The 18,148-nt window shown below is 35.9% G+C and overlaps 1 protein-coding gene across 5 annotated transcripts in view; it reads left to right on the top strand.

Moving 5' to 3' along the window:
• LOC120513356 (ABI family member 3 binding protein) overlaps positions 1 to 18,148 on the top strand; it is a 139,883-nt gene that overhangs the window by 97,420 nt on the left and 24,315 nt on the right. For all 5 annotated transcript variants that reach the window (XM_039732700.1, XM_039732699.1, XM_039732698.1 and 2 more), the window contains 8 exons: positions 737 to 811; positions 1,291 to 1,365; positions 2,988 to 3,062; positions 3,542 to 3,616; positions 4,703 to 4,768; positions 5,099 to 5,173; positions 11,767 to 11,862; positions 15,949 to 16,059. In XM_039732700.1, the coding sequence (XP_039588634.1) occupies positions 737 to 811; positions 1,291 to 1,365; positions 2,988 to 3,062; positions 3,542 to 3,616; positions 4,703 to 4,768; positions 5,099 to 5,173; positions 11,767 to 11,862; positions 15,949 to 16,059 (648 nt within the window). The remainder of the gene's footprint in view (positions 1 to 736; positions 812 to 1,290; positions 1,366 to 2,987; positions 3,063 to 3,541; positions 3,617 to 4,702; positions 4,769 to 5,098; positions 5,174 to 11,766; positions 11,863 to 15,948; positions 16,060 to 18,148) is intronic.

The following is an 18,148-nucleotide window of genomic DNA, read 5'->3' as shown; positions in this document are numbered from 1 at the left end:
ATTCATAGCCAGTTTTGTGGTGAAACAAATGCATTAATTACACTTCAGATGATAAACCAAAAATGAAAGACCAAGAGTGCCATACACCAAACCTGGTAATGGAGTCATTATTTTAATTTTGTGTTCAATCATTCTTCCCCCAAGTTTCAGGTTTTGTGCTTCTTAATGGGATTATTCATAGCCAGTTTTATGGTGAAACAAATACATTACACTTCAGATGATAAACCCAAAATAAGCCAAAACTGCACTACAAATAATAGTAAGATATGTATAATATATATAATGGCATTCCTCTGTCTATTACACACAGCAAATGATGACTGAAATGTAGTAATGTGGGTATTGACAAATTTCAGTGACTAGGCAGGTCTCTGAGCTCTCTGTGATTACTGGTAATCTTGGGTGCTCCTCTGTAAGCATTTTTTTTAATTGTTTCTTGAAATGCAACAGAACTTCTTTACAATGTGCTTGTGCAGTTAGGAACAGACATTGTCTGCTTTACTGAAATGAAAATAGCTTTAAAAATAGTTATGGAGGGCTGTGTGGCTTCCCATTTTTGGCATAAATGTATGGCAGAAGTTAACAGAGAGATAATTATATCTGTCAGCAGATATTCTGCTACTCCTTAGTTTGGGACATTAGTTTGGTTTTGGGACTTAGTTTGGTTTTAGAAAATGCTGCTTTGTTTAGCTTACAGATAAGTATTCTAAGATTTTTCACATTTTCTCCTTAACAGCAATACATCCGACAACTCCACAACCAATTATTACAAAATCTTCTACTACCACTGGTCATTCAAGGGCAACAATGGGTAAATAAGTTTCCTTAACATTAAGATGAAGGTATTTCTAATTTTTCAGTGGAGAAATTTCTAGAGAACATGCTCCAATGTGGTATTTATATAACACCAGTCCATTATCCTTCATTCTGCTGCCATGTGCATGTATCTTAGCACAGAGGATTCTCATTTCTGTTTGTCAAGTAAAGCAAAAATAGCCTACAGCTTATGTCTGATCAGAAGTCTGTATTTGTCAGATCTCCAATCAAAGTCAGTGGCCTTATTTTTCTTTTAGAGCAAGAATTTTAGCCCCTAACTCAACTTATCCTACAGCGCACTGCTGGGACTTTTCTGTGTTTTGGCTAGTCATTTTCTTTCAGGTTCCAGAAAGCCATGGAATTGTTATTGTCTTTTTTTCAGGCATTTGAGGCATGCATTTTCTGTGGGCTAAGTATGGCATTGGATCATGACTCCTGAAGAATACAATAATAATCTTTTTCCTTTTCTTTCAGCTCCAAAAGAAACACTGCTCATTCCTTCCAAATCCAAAACATCTGTTGGGCCAGAAGTACCACAAACTAAACCTGGTAATTTACAGTTTGTAACTTTAGAAGTGTTACTGTGGCATTGCTTTAGTTATATTTCTGCTGTTACTGAGTTTTGCAGTCATGGGGCATGCATAATAAGTAGACAGAATTTTGTATCATTGTTCAGCTGAGAAGTTGTTAATAAATTATATCAAAGTGAATGCACAAGGATTGGATCAATTTCTATGGAAAGCAGTTGAATGGCTTTAGTAGCCATCTAAAAAATGTGAGAAATTTAATTAATTGTAATTAAAATATATTTCTGTGCTTGCATTCAAAAAGTTCTTTTATTTTGGGGAATTTTATTATTCTAAATACATCTGATTCAATTTCACAAGTACTTTTGAAAATCGGGTTACAGAGTTTTAGTCCAAGATATTTTACCTGCTAAGAGTAGAAGTGCCTTTAATACCAGTGATTTTGCAGTAACCATGGTAGATTCAGAGATGCACATCTGTACTGAAGGATGGTGATATCTGAGCTTTACCATGAGGTGATCTATTTCAATAGAAATTGCTAAGGAGGAAGGTAACTGGAGAAAAATATAGTTAGGTGAGGAGAGACTACATGTTTATATCTTTCCTTCTCTCTGATCTAACCTTTGAATTGATAAAATTTTATTCTTAGAAAAAAGCTTAATTAATAGTTTAGTAATTTCCCCCCCACTTCTTTCTCCTTGTCCATTTTTTATGGCCAGAGAGATTTCAAGCAGAGACCCTATTCATTCAAGAACTATATTCTATCTATACATACATCATATGTACATATATGTTACTGTGAACATCAAACTGAACAGTCCAGAAAAAAGATTTCTTTTATAAATACCTTGCTTTGAAAGGCTGATCAACAACCAAGTTAGATCCTAAGTCTCAGTTGAATAAGAGCTAATTGCAATCATATCATAGTTAACAAGTGCCATCTTTTGGTACCACTACAAATTTAGTTTTAGTGAAAGAATTTTAGAGAACAGAATTTAGAGAATTTAGAGGCTTATTTTTTGCCTTTTTAAAATAATTATAAAATTTATATTTAAAGTTTAAGTGATTATAAAGGTGTATATGCAAAACAAGCTATAGGTAGGAAAAATTGTAATCAAATGTTTACTGTGAAATATAAATGACACTTTTTAGACACTGCTCCTTATATAAGTAGGTTATTTTCCAGCTTCCATATTTTTACCTTATTTCTGAAAGACAAAGAGCCATGCAGTGTGTGCCTCTGCCTGCCAGTCTGTCCTTTTCATCCAGCAACTTAGAGACCTTTCAATTAATTCATTCAAATTTGAGTGAGGTCTGAAAAATAAATACATTACTCATAACTTCTAGAATTTTTTTTGAGAAGTGTAAGTTAATCAACAAGTATGAGAAAGACCAAAGACTGGCAGAACTCCAGGTTTAGGGCAAGTGTTCTGAAGTTAGTGGGGGCCCAGCAGAATAGTTGCACTGTCTGGTTGTCAGCATGAAAATACATCCAGACTAATCAGATTGTGCCTGTCTCATGTCTGTTAAAATTGTCCTAGCAGATGTGCAGATAGGTTTTTAGGAAACAATGGAGACAGCTCCTTCATGAAATCCAACTTCTTTTATTTGCCTTCTCACAGAACAATGGTTTATTTTTTATAGCTCCAAGGGCAACACACCTGGGATCAATTAACCTTGTAACAGTTCATGTTGTTGATGGGTCCAAAATAACTTTGGGTAATGAGAATATTACATCAGTTTATTTTTCATCAATCTTTACTTTCTCTGCTTTTGCTATATGGCTAAACCTACACTTTAATCAACAGAAATACCTTAATATACCTTTGTTGTGTTCATTTGTTAGTTACAGCCCAGTGCATGTACAAAATATTGCTGGTTTTAATTTTCCAGCTGTTTTTCTTATTCATGCGATTCTTTATAGAAATAAGTACTACATGTATGAGGCTGAGGGGTCATGTAAAAAGGCATTGCCCTATCATCTTTTCTGGTTTTGTCTGACTTACTAATGATATATACCTTACCAGACTTGAAAAGTCTTTTACATGTATAAAAGCATGATTTTCAGCCAGGTTTCTAGCACCAACTCTTTTGTTTATGATTTACACAGACAGTTTGAATTTCCTTTCCACCTGTGATGTCTTATGTTTAAAAGGAAATCATTTGCACTTGCTAAGCAGTAATATGTCCATTTTCAGTTCCCAATGAAACATACCACATTTCACCCAGGCCCAAAATTGGTCAAGCAACTGAAATTCCTTGGTTTAATACAGGTAATTTTTTGAATTTTCTTAAGTTGTTTTATTGAGAGTCTGTGGATCTTAAGTAAAATCAGCACAGTTTAATGTTTAATGGTCTGTTCATTATTACCTTTTTAATTTAACTGTTTCAAATAGGTAATATGAAAATTTATTTTTCCCCTTATCAAATATTTTAGTTTATTTCTCTGAAAATGGGATTTGCACAGTATTGCCTCAAATATCAAAGATTATATGAAGTTCTTAAACAGTATTAGAGCTGTATATTGGATACTCATATGTATGTAGTGTGGCAAACAATGTAACTGAGTTCCAACTTTTTCCTTACAAAATCTAAATCTGTATAACTTCCCCAATCTAAATGTTAAAAGTGAGTAATATGTTCTGTCCTGTATTTTCTCTGATCCTTTGGAGAGGCTGGATTAAGTGTTATGAGTCAAATGTTTGTCTTGAATATCAAACAACCAGCTCTACTTAAAAGAGCTGATTTACAGTGACTACTGCTCATGCTTTCAGCTTCCACAGATCCCATAACATCTAGACTATCAAAATTATTTTTCAAGTGAAAGGCAATAATAAAAAAAGGTTGAGGGCTTCTGATTTCAGCCTTGCTAATGACACTGTTCTTCATCTGCCCTGCACAGTGTCTGCATTGAATGCCCCCAGTTGTTTTCTCAGCAATATTTTAGTGTTTCACAGTTTTATCTAAGTCTTTGGTTTGGGGAGATTCAGTTCGGTGTTTTATTTTGAGGTTTTTTGTTTGTTTGTTTTTTACAGAACCTAATTAAATGTCTTAAGGCCATGGATACCTTGCAGAGCTAACTCTGTATCCATATACAGTTGGGTAACTGGCTGTAAATATTTTACATCTTTTTCCTAAACCTATATATGAATGTAACTGGTCAGACTGCATGATGGAGTCATCTGGCCACTAAAGAAACTAGCATTTTCCACATGCATTTTGGAGTAGAACTCATAGAGCTCTCATGTGTCCATTTTGCTGTATCACATTGGTGCATGGACCTTTTTGTCTGGCAAATTGCTCTGTGCTGTCCGTGTTCTGTTGCACACAACATTGAAACAGGACCTTATTTCTTTTAGCACCTCATAAAACTCGTCTGACTTCTGCAAGACCACAGCCTTCGGATAAATCACAGACCAGACCTGGTAATAATTGTTTATTCAGTCTGGGATGGGGAGGAGGTTAAATAGTTAATTAAATTTGTCTATTCTTAGTTGAATTTTAAGTACTGCTGGGAGGAAAAAAAGGGGATATTTTTCAATCAATTAATAAGTCTAGTGGTAAAGCCTTTCCAAAACAGAAAAAAAGAAAAGAAAAAGAAATGAAACCAAAACTATGTGTGTCATCACAGCAGGTGTTACTTCTTCTCTAGTGTGGAATTCTTGGCATCACATAGAAGTCTGTTGGGTATTTTTCTCATGGAACTTCTTTCTTTTTTCTTCTTTTTCCTTTTTTGCTTTGAAACTCTCTCACAGCTTTTAGTAAAACCACACCAGCACCAGTCAGAACAAAAGCACCTGGACTGCCAAAGTGGATTATGCCAACAACAGGTAGAGTTCTGGGGTTGGGGTGGTTTTTTTTTAAATTTATCAATAAAAGACTGGAATGTGGCTTCCCCATGTCATCCTGAACTCTGCAAAATATCTCTCTGTGTTTTATTCTAGATTTAATTCCTCAGAGTGCCATGTGTAATTGCTTCTACTGATCTTGTTATACAATTCCTGAGGGTGATTATGAAATTATACTGGCACTCGTCTGTGTAAATTTACAGATTTATTACTGTGTGGCTACTCTTTCCTAATGTTTTCTAGATGTCAGATCCACAATAAGTACTGGAAAATGCTTCATTGAAAAAGATCACCCATTTGTTGGAGCCCAAGTCAGGAGGCTTGGTAGGGAAGCCTTAAAGCCAAGTATCTCTCTAGGTACTCCCTGTGCCCGTGGTGTGTTTGCATCAGACCTACTCACACTCAGCCCATGCAGTATTTGGACTGTGCAGTATTCAGGCTTGGATACTTCAGCACCAAAAAATTCCATGTTGGTGGATGGCAGGCGACAGTGAGAGTTTCAGTTTACAACGCTCTCTGTGTTTTATTCTAGATTTAATTCCTCAGAGTGCCATGTGTAATTGCTTCTACTGATCTTGTTATACAATTCCTGAGGGTGATTATGAAATTATACTGGCACTCGTCTGTGTAAATTTACAGATTTATTACTGTGTGGCTACTCTTTCCTAATGTTTTCTAGATGTCAGATCCACAATAAGTACTGGAAAATGCTTCATTGAAAAAGATCACCCATTTGTTGGAGCCCAAGTCAGGAGGCTTGGTAGGGAAGCCTTAAAGCCAAGTATCTCTCTAGGTACTCCCTGTGCCCGTGGTGTGTTTGCATCAGACCTACTCACACTCAGCCCATGCAGTATTTGGACTGTGCAGTATTCAGGCTTGGATACTTCAGCACCAAAAAATTCCATGTTGGTGGATGGCAGGCGACAGTGAGAGTTTCAGTTTACAAGTCCTTAACCAACAGATAACAAACGTCCCTAACCACAAAGATTTATTAAAAGTATATGGCTGCTTGGAGGAAATATAATTTATCCTTTTTCAGTTGTACTTGATTTTTCCATCCAATCAACATAATATTTTCAGTGTTAATTCAAAATGAATCCATATATTTTTTATTTCATAGAGCATTAATTTATTACGTCAATACAAATAGCATTGGGGATTTTTTTTTTTAATACAGCCATTGGTTAATTAAATATATATTTTTGGAATTCTTCACCAACAGTTCAAGTTTAAAATAATAAATCATATAAATAAATAAATAATGTACATATTCAAGGCAAATATTTGGCTGGCCACCCACAAAAAGTTCTATTGTCCCATATTATTGCTGGCTCCTGTTACTATTTCTATGCTAGCTAGATTAGGGTAGTCTGAGTGATATTCCATCTATTCTAAATAATTTTGGCTGTGTCATGTTTCTTTCTGCTGTATTTGGCAATTTAATACCTGTTGCTGATCATAGAATGTCTTGAGCTACTCATTCCTGTTCATTTTCACAAGCCCACCATGTTGTTAGAAATGGTAAAAATTCAGCGGAGATGGTTGTATATTTAAACTGAATTAAATTTAACCTGTTTAGAGTATGGCATACATTTCTGTATTACATATGGAGTGAATACCTTCGCTAGAGCTACACGTTCTTTGACCTTTCATAGTCCTTCTGGTAAATTAAATGAGGCCGTCAAATTCCAGGACATCAGAGCCAGTTAAAGCATCAATTGCCCAATTTCAGTAGTTGTGGGTCAAAAGCTTTTGTTGTTAACTTGCACTGGAAATCACCTTATACAAGTGAGCTTTCTAATGTCTGATTACTGGAATAGGACAATGCACACAAGTCTCCAGGAATGATCACATTATGAAATTATGCACAAATACACAATCACATTACACAGTACATTGAGCTTTTCTCTTCTCTTCTATAATCATAACCTGGTAAATTAAATGAGGCCGTCAAATTCCAGGACATCAGAGCCAGTTAAAGCATCAATTGCCCAATTTCAGTAGTTGTGGGTCAAAAGCTTTTGTTGTTAACTTGCACTGGAAATCACCTTATACAAGTGAGCTTTCTAATGTCTGATTACTGGAATAGGACAATGCACACAAGTCTCCAGGAATGATCACATTATGAAATTATGCACAAATACACAATCACATTACACAGTACATTGAGCTTTTCTCTTCTATAAGCATAAACTTAGCAGATATTGGTAGGTTATTGAAACACCAGCAAAAATTAATACATGCTAAGTAAATCAGTAGTATCAACTTCTAGCTACTACTACTAGTTTTATGTGCTTAATGTTGGTTTAAGTTGCCAAAGTATTGTTTTTAGCAATCATGTTGTAAGTAGCCCTCTTGGTGTGCCCATCATTTGTTATTATTTCCAAGCCTTTGTTGTAGTGCCTGTTGCCAGGAAGAACTAGAGCTTCATTGTGGTAGATGGTGTCAGAAGTCACCACAAAACTACTAATTACTGGGCATGCTATGTGTACTCACTGGTAAATAAGTACCTTCTTTTGGAATTCTTCTGAAAAATTATACTTCCAGTAGTGGTTTCCATTGCCAAGTTAAATAAGCATATTTTTCCTCTAAGTTAAAGAAACATGCTGTAGATGTCTCAGCTAAATTTTGTGTGCTGCCAAGTAAGCCCTGTAAGTCAAAGTACCAAAGGCCTTTGGTATCTCCTGCCCACTTCTTTGTACCCCCAACCCCCCTGCCACAACAAATCATTGACACATTGCTGAGTCTGCACCTTTCTTCTGAGAAGTGTAAGATAAATCACCAATGAATTTCATACATTTATGTCATCTTGAGAGGGGACTGGAGCTTGTCACAACTTTTCCGTCTGTACTTTTCTTGATGATCAGTAAGCGAAATCCCAAGTCTTCTGTAAGGCAAGTACTTCACAGTATTGCTCCAGTGTCTGAGACACAAGGCTGACTGTGCCCACGAAAATAAATTCACACAAAAAGGAATTCAAGTAACCAATTAAAGAAATCTTCTGTATCTATCCCAAGCAACGTACAGTGAATTACCTATTGCAAAAGAATTCCTAAGTCTGCAAAATACTTGGGAAAGAACCCTATAACCTGGAACCCCAAATCCTACCAGCTGAGCAAAGACAAAAAAAAGTTCCTTTTACTATTTTCTGGGGTTGGCTTATCAAAATCCTGAACTTTTGACCTAAGATGATGAACATTTTTAAGTGAGCTGTTAGGAATATGCTCTATATGTGCAACAGTATGTTTTCAGACTTACCTTTAGACATTACATCACTTATTCTTGGATATTCCATTATTTGGACACCAGTTTGGATCTTTTTATTCCTTGCTGGACTGGCACCGCTGTTGTTTGTACTCCATTTCTTCTTCCTGACTGGGTTTGTTAGCCTCAGTGCAAAGATGTTTCACCCCATGCAGGGAGGGCTTGGCAGCTGCAGGGCCCAGATGATGAGCCGCGGAATTTGTTTTTTCCATCACCAGCACATGGGGCTGTGGCTGGTTTCCTGGCAGGCTCTTCAGCCTCCTGGCCAGCTGCAGTGCCAGGTGGTAAACTGGACTGTGGAAAAGAGGCAGGGATTTCTTCCTCATGACTAGCATTCCTTTGCGTTTTTTGTCATGTTTTAGTCATTTTCTCTACAATGCCATTTTATTCAGATGTTGGTGTATGTAACTTACCTTACTGGGTTGTTTTTTTAATTTAATCCTAACCATTTAAATACTGCTTCTGATCTACTGAGCTTTCTGACAAATGTCAGCAAACAAACTTTGAGCAACATTTTTGCTTCCCTTTTGAAAGGGAGGCATACATGGTTTTCATTAAAATGACCATTAACTTTGAGTTCTATTTTCTTTTTATTTTTAAACTGTGTGTGTATAGCCAAGTTCCAGAGGAACTGAAGTATAAAGGTGTTTCAGTTTATTTTATCAAGGGGACTTTTTCTATTATTTCCCTTTAAATGATCCTCCCTTCTAATAGTATTCCTACAATTAAAGATGGAGAGGTTAGTTTAACATGTTCCAGACCCCATGAGTGTTTCCAGGAAAAAATACAGAATTAAAAGAAGACACAAAGACATATGCAAGTAATAGGTCTATTCTAAATTCTGATTAAAAGTTTGGATGAATGTGATAAGTGCTTTTAATAAGCAAGTTACATTAGGTAGAATTAAGCATAGCATTAGGCAAATGCTATGACAAATACAGAAAACTTTGGTTGTGCGGTTACCTCGTGTGAAAACACAAAATTTTATGTAACTTTAAAGCATATTGAAACACTCAAAATAGGAGATTTTGTCAGCATGAAGGTATTGTGGTTTGAAACTTTGACTTATTTTTTGTTACTACTTTACTAATATCAGAACAGCAATGCATGTTTCTGAAAAGAAAATAAAATTACTTCTTCCAACTAAAACATGGACAATATTTTGTTCATTTTCAGCTGCCATAACTCAAGAAAGATTATGAATCTAAATTAGATTCTAAGGAGCAGAATAGAGATGGGTTTTCTGTAGAGACTGTAACATGCAAAAGTAATTTAGACTTGTAATATACACTTGGGTGATTTAGTGTGAATTAGCCAATGTGCAACCACATTTTGTTGATATCTTCACTTAAAGGTGAGCTGAGAAACTAAACTCTACCTCATGATGTACAAGATTATTTTTAATTTTTTAAGGCTGGTGCTGGTCTTCTCATGCCTTTTCTTCCTTGAACATCATTCACATGAAACATTGATTATCACTCTGGTGCTTTGTATAGCTGAAGATCTAATTAATCTTTTTAATTACCTGAAGACAATTTGCAGTTATATAAAACCATATGATGTATTCAGATATTTTACATAGGGACCAGGTCACCTGCATCCATTTCCCAGCTTCCTGCAAGTCTTACTCCCAGCTTGCTTTAATCTTCAGTAAATTATTTATCATGTATGGATTGTGGATTTGTAATGAAAACGCAACAAAAATGGTCAAATAGTAAAGCAGTTGAAAAATTATCTGCTTCATACAATTAAAATACTAGTGAAATATCAAAACAAATTGAGAACCAGATTATAAATCTGTGAAATCTTTAGCTGAAGTGGTTACATCATGTTGGAACAGGGTTGGAATTTGATAATTAAATATTGAGATTTATTTTTTTTTAAATATAACAGATTTTAGGAGTTTTTGTCTTACACACTAAGCAAGGTGGGGGGGGGTCCCACAAACATGATGAAGTTGCAATGCATCTTCTTTCTTTACTGTATATACAGTCTTTATAAAGCAAATATACTTATTTTATGTAGAGACAGGATATTAATTTAACAGTTTGGCCATCCTAAAAATACCAGCATGTGAAACAGTTGTTCTGTACCAGGAGTTGTGTTGGTCTTTTAATGCCACTTACTTTTTAAATTAGTGAAATATCAAAACAAATTGAGAACCAGATTATAAATCTGTGAAATCTTTAGCTGAAGTGGTTACATCATGTTGGAACAGGGTTGGAATTTGATAATTAAATATTGAGATTTATTTTTTTTTAAATATAACAGATTTTAGGAGTTTTTGTCTTACACACTAAGCAAGGTGGGGGGGGGTCCCACAAACATGATGAAGTTGCAATGCATCTTCTTTCTTTACTGTATATACAGTCTTTATAAAGCAAATATACTTATTTTATGTAGAGACAGGATATTAATTTAACAGTTTGGCCATCCTAAAAATACCAGCATGTGAAACAGTTGTTCTGTACCAGGAGTTGTGTTGGTCTGTTAATGCCACTTACTTTTTAAAAAAAATGTGTTTATATAACTTTCAAGTAGGACTTTCTCTTATATACAAACTGGATGTTGTGTATACTTTGTCTCCTGTACTCCAAATATGGTGAATATATTTGGTCCAGAATTGCTCTAACCATTTAATATGGAGGGTGACCAGAGGTCATATAATGGGGAGAAGGAGAACTGTGCCCTTTGCAAGAATCAATGGACATTTTACTCTTTACACTGAAAAACTAGAAGTTCTGTACCAGGAGTTGTGTTGGTCTGTTAATGCCACTTACTTTTTAAAAAAAATGTGTTTATATAACTTTCAAGTAGGACTTTCTCTTATATACAAACTGGATGTTGTGTATACTTTGTCTCCTGTACTCCAAATATGGTGAATATATTTGGTCCAGAATTGCTCTAACCATTTAATATGGAGGGTGACCAGAGGTCATATAATGGGGAGAAGGAGAACTGTGCCCTTTGCAAGAATCAATGGACATTTTACACTGAAAAACTAGAGTGTTCTCTCTACTCATTTTTCCACATATAATCTTGGTTTAACTCATCTGTTACCTCTTCATCTTATTAATTTTCTCTTTCCAAATATGCTTTACTCGGGGAATGTTTGAAATTAAACTGCATACTTTGTAGAACCTGATCACTTTCCACTTAGCTGAAGAAGAAGATAATGGATATCACCAAGTTATCAGTAAAAACATAGATGAGACGCATGTTGGTTTTGCACATGATGTCAGCTGGAGTTTGAACACATTCAATATACAAGTATACCTGCAGATACTTATTTCATTTCCTTCCTTTCACAGATGACCTTTATACACCTGAGGCTACTGCCAGACCAATTGACATGGATGTCAAAAGACCTCCAGAATATGTTGACACCTGGCAAAAGCCAATTTCTGGTAAGGTTAATGAAAGTAAACAATAGAGCAATTTTTAACAGTTGCTATTAAAAATAAAAAATTATGCCTTTTCTGCACACAAAGCACCTCTACTGAGAAGAAAAAATCATTCATAATCATCCTCATCAATACACATTCTTATGGCTTCAAGATGCTACTAAAAGATAAAAATAAGAATAATTTATAGCCGCTCCTTAGTCACATATGCTTAGTCACTAGGTATGGTAGAAATTTTCACCACCAGAGCTGTATCCTTATGATCTAACAGCTACAATACTGTAAGCACTGATTTTTTTCATACTAATATTTTTCACATAGCAAAGGAGAATCAGGTAAAAGCATAACAAACTCATAGTCCCATGTATGAGGAATTTTCATTGAATATTGGAATTGTTGAAAAATTTGAACATTAGGCTTGAAGGAAAATAACAATGTGGAGTAAATCAGGTTACAGGGTTTTTTACATGTATAATACAAGATTTATAGGGTTTACTCTTCTGGCAAATCTTGCAATCATGTTTTCAAAAAAATCAAAACATTTTAACTGAAACATACATGCAACAGGTGAGTACCCAGATGTGTAAAGAATTTCTCTGTTTCATAAGCATTATCAGGCACAAAATTTGCTTTGTCTGTGGTTTTTTCTGACATAGAAACTGACTGAAAATTAATTTTTTTAAATTTATTTATTATTCAGCTGCAGATGTTCATTTTAGGTAGCTTCTTCTTTGAGAACATGTTACTGGATTTTAAAATACTGTTTTATAAACTGCTGTGTGTTCCTAATCCCTGTTGGATTTCCTTTGCACCTAATTTACCTCTACAAAGATAAGAGCCTATCTTGATGGCCAGGTTCTGATGTTTCATGCTTTTTTAGTTTATTCAGTCTGACCACTGTACTTTGCAAAGATTAAATCTAGCGTGATGTACTATTAGTAGCAGCTGAAGGCAAAGTGTAAACTCAAAACAAGGATGATACTCTGCACTTTTTGTTACTGAATGTCAGGCAGTGGTGTTTCCTTAAGTAAATCCAACTTGTGATTTGCAGAGACTTGAAGGTTTTTTTATGCACATAGATTTGAGGGAACATTAAGACCAACTTTTATTTGTTTTATGACATTTGATGTCTAAAGTTAAGCTTTTAGAGCTTTGAGGTCAGTCAACACCTTGAACTGTAGTCATAAAAGGCAGTTGGGTGTGGTTGTAAAATTAGCTACTACTGTTTCATTATTTTCTTGTATAGCTGCAATCTCAGCTCTCTTCATGTGGCCTTAGAATGTGTATCAAAATTCATGGAACCGTAGAATTCATCAAAGAAAAAGATCAAAGAACATTTAAAGACCCCACCTGTCTTGGGAGGGACCCCTTCCACCAAACCAGGCTGCTCCAAGTCCCATCCAACCTGGCCTTGAACAGTGCCAAGGATGGGGCATCCGCAATTTCTCTGGGCAATCTATTCCAGTGCCTCACCACCTTCACAGTAAAGAATTTCTTCCTAATAGCTAATCTAAACCAACTCTCTTCCAGTATATATTAATATCTAATAAATCTGCCCTTTAAACAGTTTAAAGCTGTCTCTCCTTGTCCTACTACTGCAGGCCCTGTTAGAAACCCTTTCTCCATTTCTCTCACAAGCCCTCTTTAAGCAGTGCAGGTTGCACTAAAGTCTCTCTGGAGCCTTCTCTTCTCCTCATTAAGCAACCCCAACTCTCTGAGTTTCTTCATAGCAGAAGAGCTCCAGCCCTCTGATGGCTTTTGTGGCCCTTCCATGGACTTGCCCTCACAGGCCCATGTTATTGTTTTACTGGAGACCCCAGAGCTGGATGCAGCACTGCAGGTGGGACCTCACAAGAGCAGAGGAATGGAAACACCTCCCTCACCTTTCTGGCCACACTCCTTTTGGTGCAGCCCAGGGTACAAATGGCCTCCTGGGCTAAGAGCCCACATTGCTGGTTTGCCTCTGGCTTTTCATCCACCAGTATCCTCAAGTCCATATCTGCAGAGCAGGGCTGTTTTTAATCTCTCATCTAGCCAGCACTGAGACTGGTGATTGCACCCAGTCCAGGAGATGGATTTTGTGCTTGGCCATGATGGACTTCAGGAGGTTTGCATTGGCCACTGCTCAACCTGCCAGGGTTGTCTGGATGGGATCCTTCCCTCCAGTGTGTCCACTGCACGACCAGCTTGGTATTACCCACAGAATAGCTGAGGGGGCACTCATTCCCTCTGTTGTGTCCCCAGTAAAGATGTCTGCCCTAAGAGGCTGCTCGTCCTTCTCTTTCATCAAGAGTGTCTGAGTTAAGGACTCGCCGTTCAGAAAGAAGCCTAGAGATTATTTAAATAAGAACATTTCACCAGGTTGTTGTCCTTACAAGAATCTACAGTCACAAAATCCCTAAGTTCTATTGTGCATCCTAGTTTACAAGTTCAGTCTCCACACACTGGTAATTAGATTTGGTAGCATCATCAACCAGCACCCAAATCATTGTCAGAAGTAGCAGAAGGGAAAAGTAGGAATTCTTGTTTTTCCAGAGTACAGTACAGTAGATTCAATTGTGATCCAGTAGTCTGAATGCGATGTTTTAGTTTGCCTGCAACTGTTGTAGTTGTGCTGCTCAGAAAATGTGATAGAAACCACTGGCAAGTCAATCAATACTTGCACATTTTTACTTCATAAATATCTTGGACAATTCTACCTTCTCTAATTATAGGCAGGGGGAAAGGTAATAATGACTACTACCATATAGTAATATCTAGGGTATGATGACATATATACAAAAATTTACTATATTTTTTCTGGCCTTAAGCATATTTTTTTAATCTCCATTTGGAAATTAAAAATTACTATGAAACCTAGAAATGCTATTTTCAAAACCATGACATCCTCCTAAATTAGATAGACCATTATTTTCTGTCTTGATCTGAGTGATTTAAAAAAAAATAAATCAGCTGTTTCATAAGTGACTACAAGAGTCCTAAAAGGAAAAAGGAAGAGAGAGAGATGGAGATATGCCTGGTTGTATATTGTAAGTATTTCCAAAAAAGCTCTCCTAAATGAGTCTTTGGATCTGCTCCTTTCTCGCCCACAGTCTCTCTATTTATAGGGTAAACTAAGGTCTGACACACAGGACCTGAGGTACCTTATGGAGCCAGGAATTCAGTATCAGGCAACTTGCATGGTTGTTGACATTGGCAGCCTTATGAGAATTATACTACTCTTGAGCATTTTCTCCTTTTAGGTACAAAAAGGCTTTTGTTACATAAATGTGTTTCACATATCTCCTGGATTTTCTTAAGGAAAGAAGGGCAAAGGTGAATAGTGGAACAAAAATTTTTTCCTTTGCCTTTCCTTTGCATAATAAAATCCTTCATAATTGTCTGGAAATTACAGTAAAATTATTTGTAAGTATGAATTAAGGGGCTTGGGTTTTCCTTTTAGACCTCACTGTCAAAAGAAATTATTAGAGAAATGTAATGGGTACTGGCTGGAGCTGCACATTGAAATAACCAAGTTGGGTGCTTCAGAAATTTTGACAACAGTAATTGTCTTTAGCCATGTCACTGTATCAGGCAACTTTTTTCAGTTTTGAATGACATAGAATAAAGTGTTCCTAATGATAATTTCATTTTCTTACATATTTTGCTTCAAGCTGAGGGTGGCCAGTTGTATTAGTCAGAAAGGACAAGAGGTCAGAAATTTTGTGAGTAGGATACTTAAGATGTTTCCTAGCACATTGAGGTGGTGTTTGTTGTGTGAAGATGTATCCATTTGAATGCCAAAAAATTACTGTTGACAAAAATTAGTAACTACACAGAAAGTGAATCACTGAAACACTTGTGCAAAATCTCAAAGGAACTACATTTTTTCAGTGTAAACTTTGTTTAAAACTTTATGGCACACAGTTCTCAGAGATTTAAGACTGAAAATACAACTCAGATTTTCTCCTAATCTCACCTCTCCACTTTTGATTTTAAATCAGACATGAAACATTGCTTGAGAAGTCAGAATACAAGTTGTAGTGTGTTTCTGATTTTATGGAATTTGAGGTTAAATAATTAATAATGCTGTCTTGTAATGTCATTCAGTGACTATACCACCTGGCCCTCAGTACCCTCCTATACCTCCTGCCAGACCTACACAAATGAGAAGAAAACCTCTGCCTCCTAACGCCGTGACTGGTAAACCAGGGAGTCCAGGTATTTCAGCCTTTTCAGCATAAACATTTTATTGTGTGTGAGATAATACTGACTAGCAGGGTATAGGAGAATTCTATAGCATAGATTTCTTTGATCTGTGGTATCTATAGAAACTCATCTTTTGGAACATACAGGCCTTGTAGTTTTTTGTCTTCTTACAAAAACCTTGTTTCTTTTTTTTTCCCTAACCAAGTTATATCAAAATCACACCTAGTAAGGAAGCTGAAAGCAAAATAACACACTCCAAGTCATCCTTTTAGATCAACCTCGAGACTATGTCATGTCTACTAATATCATTTTTTGCTATTTAATGTGCATGTTGTATGTTAGGTGTTGACTACTGTGCTTCAGTGCCTAGTCCTAGCTGGTTATTTGTTATGGAATTTTAACCACTGCAAAAAATGAGCTAATAGTCACCTAGACAACTAACTGCACTGGGAGGTAGAGCAAGCTAAGTTGTTTCATGTGCAGAGTTTACCTTGAATATTGTGCTAAAGTATTCTGGCTTCTCAGTATTGGTTTAAGAGGACATAGAAAATTCCACCTTTCCTATTTTATTTTAAATTAATCCTGAAGCAGGTATTCAGTATCCACATGGATGTTCTGTCAATGGATTCTATATAAGAATCCTTAGGCTAACATTATTCCATATTCCATTCCAGAAACTATCATCTCCTTAAGCTTAACATCATGACAGCTTTTTTCCTCCTGATATTGATCTCTGTAGTTCCTTGGAGATGTAAAGGTCTTTATATATTAGAATATGCAGCTATATATGAATATATGGCTTTACTGGATTTCCTGTTGTTTTTTTTGGGTTTTTTTGGTGGTGGTTTTTTTTGTTTTGTTTTTGGTTGGTTGATTGGGGTTTTTTTGTTTTGTTTGTTTGTTTTTGGGGTTTTTTGTTTTTTTTTTTTCCTTATTTCATTTGGGACTTTATCTGCTGTGAAACACCTAAATAATGCTTTAGTATTTTGTGTGGCAGATGAGTAGCAAGTATCTCCGGGATGGATGAGACAATCTATATATTTATTCATCAGCAGAGCCAAGATTGAAATACTGTGTCTGTACTTGTTGTTGTTGGGTGGTGTTTCCTTAGTAATAGTTCCCAGAAAACAGAAGACATCATCAGTCTTAGACCTGATATATTTTATTTTGCTTGTATTAGGGTCAATACTAATTCTCTCCACTAAGTGTCTAATTAATTTACCAGTGTTTTGAAATTTCAGCCTTTTTCCTGACAGTGGATGCCAGGTTATGTGGTAGTCAGCATTTACCATACCTTCCTAGGTTTTTAAGATGGAATAAATTGGTTAAATTATCTGGTTCTTCCTTGTGGGGACAGTAGAAGATTTTCCTTCTTCTGTGTTTCCTAGTGTTTTATCCAGCTTAGTTTTAAACACTGTAATTTTGTTTCTTCTGGTTCCCTGGAGAGAGAGACAGTTCCACTGTACTAACAGGAAAAATTTGCCTCAATGTTCTTCTTGGATTTTCCCTGTCAGGATTCTGTCCTATTTCTCATTAACACTGTGATTAATTCCTTACTTGAATCTTTCTAACTCATCCAGTGGATATTATGGAAAGGTTTCTATGCAGACATTAGAAGTCTCCTGAACGGGTAAAAACAAATGGAAATGAGAGTTCCAGAAACTTTGTGAAACTGAACTCTAGCAAGAATCTTTCAGATTTCCACTTCATTAAGAAAATTAGTGGAAAGTAGGGATTTTTGTTGCCTTAAACTTGGCTCACCAGAGTTCTGCCCTCAGTTGCCTTGTTCTGGATCATATATGATGGGGAGGTAATTACATTATATAGTTCTTGACTCTTCAGGGTTGAGATTTCACTGTCATATCATGGTTATCTGGGAGTATCTGCATGTTTTATGAATTTAATTCTTGTCTTTTACAGCTATTATGCAAGAAATCAAGACCTTTACCATGGATTGTTTGCCTCTTAGAAACCTGTTTTCTTTATTAGGTGGTAACAGCTGAAGAATAACAGCAATGTCACATAAACTAAAACACTTCTTTTAAATAATTGTTTAATTATAGGTGATAATATTGCCTCTATCAGTTAGTTTCTGTCCAGA

This window comes from Passer montanus, unplaced genomic scaffold (genome assembly GCF_014805655.1).
Source record: "Passer montanus isolate IOZ18808 unplaced genomic scaffold, ASM1480565v1 scaffold80, whole genome shotgun sequence".
NCBI classification, from domain to species: Eukaryota; Metazoa; Chordata; class Aves; order Passeriformes; family Passeridae; genus Passer; species Passer montanus.
This window is presented reverse-complemented; position numbering and strand designations above follow the sequence as displayed.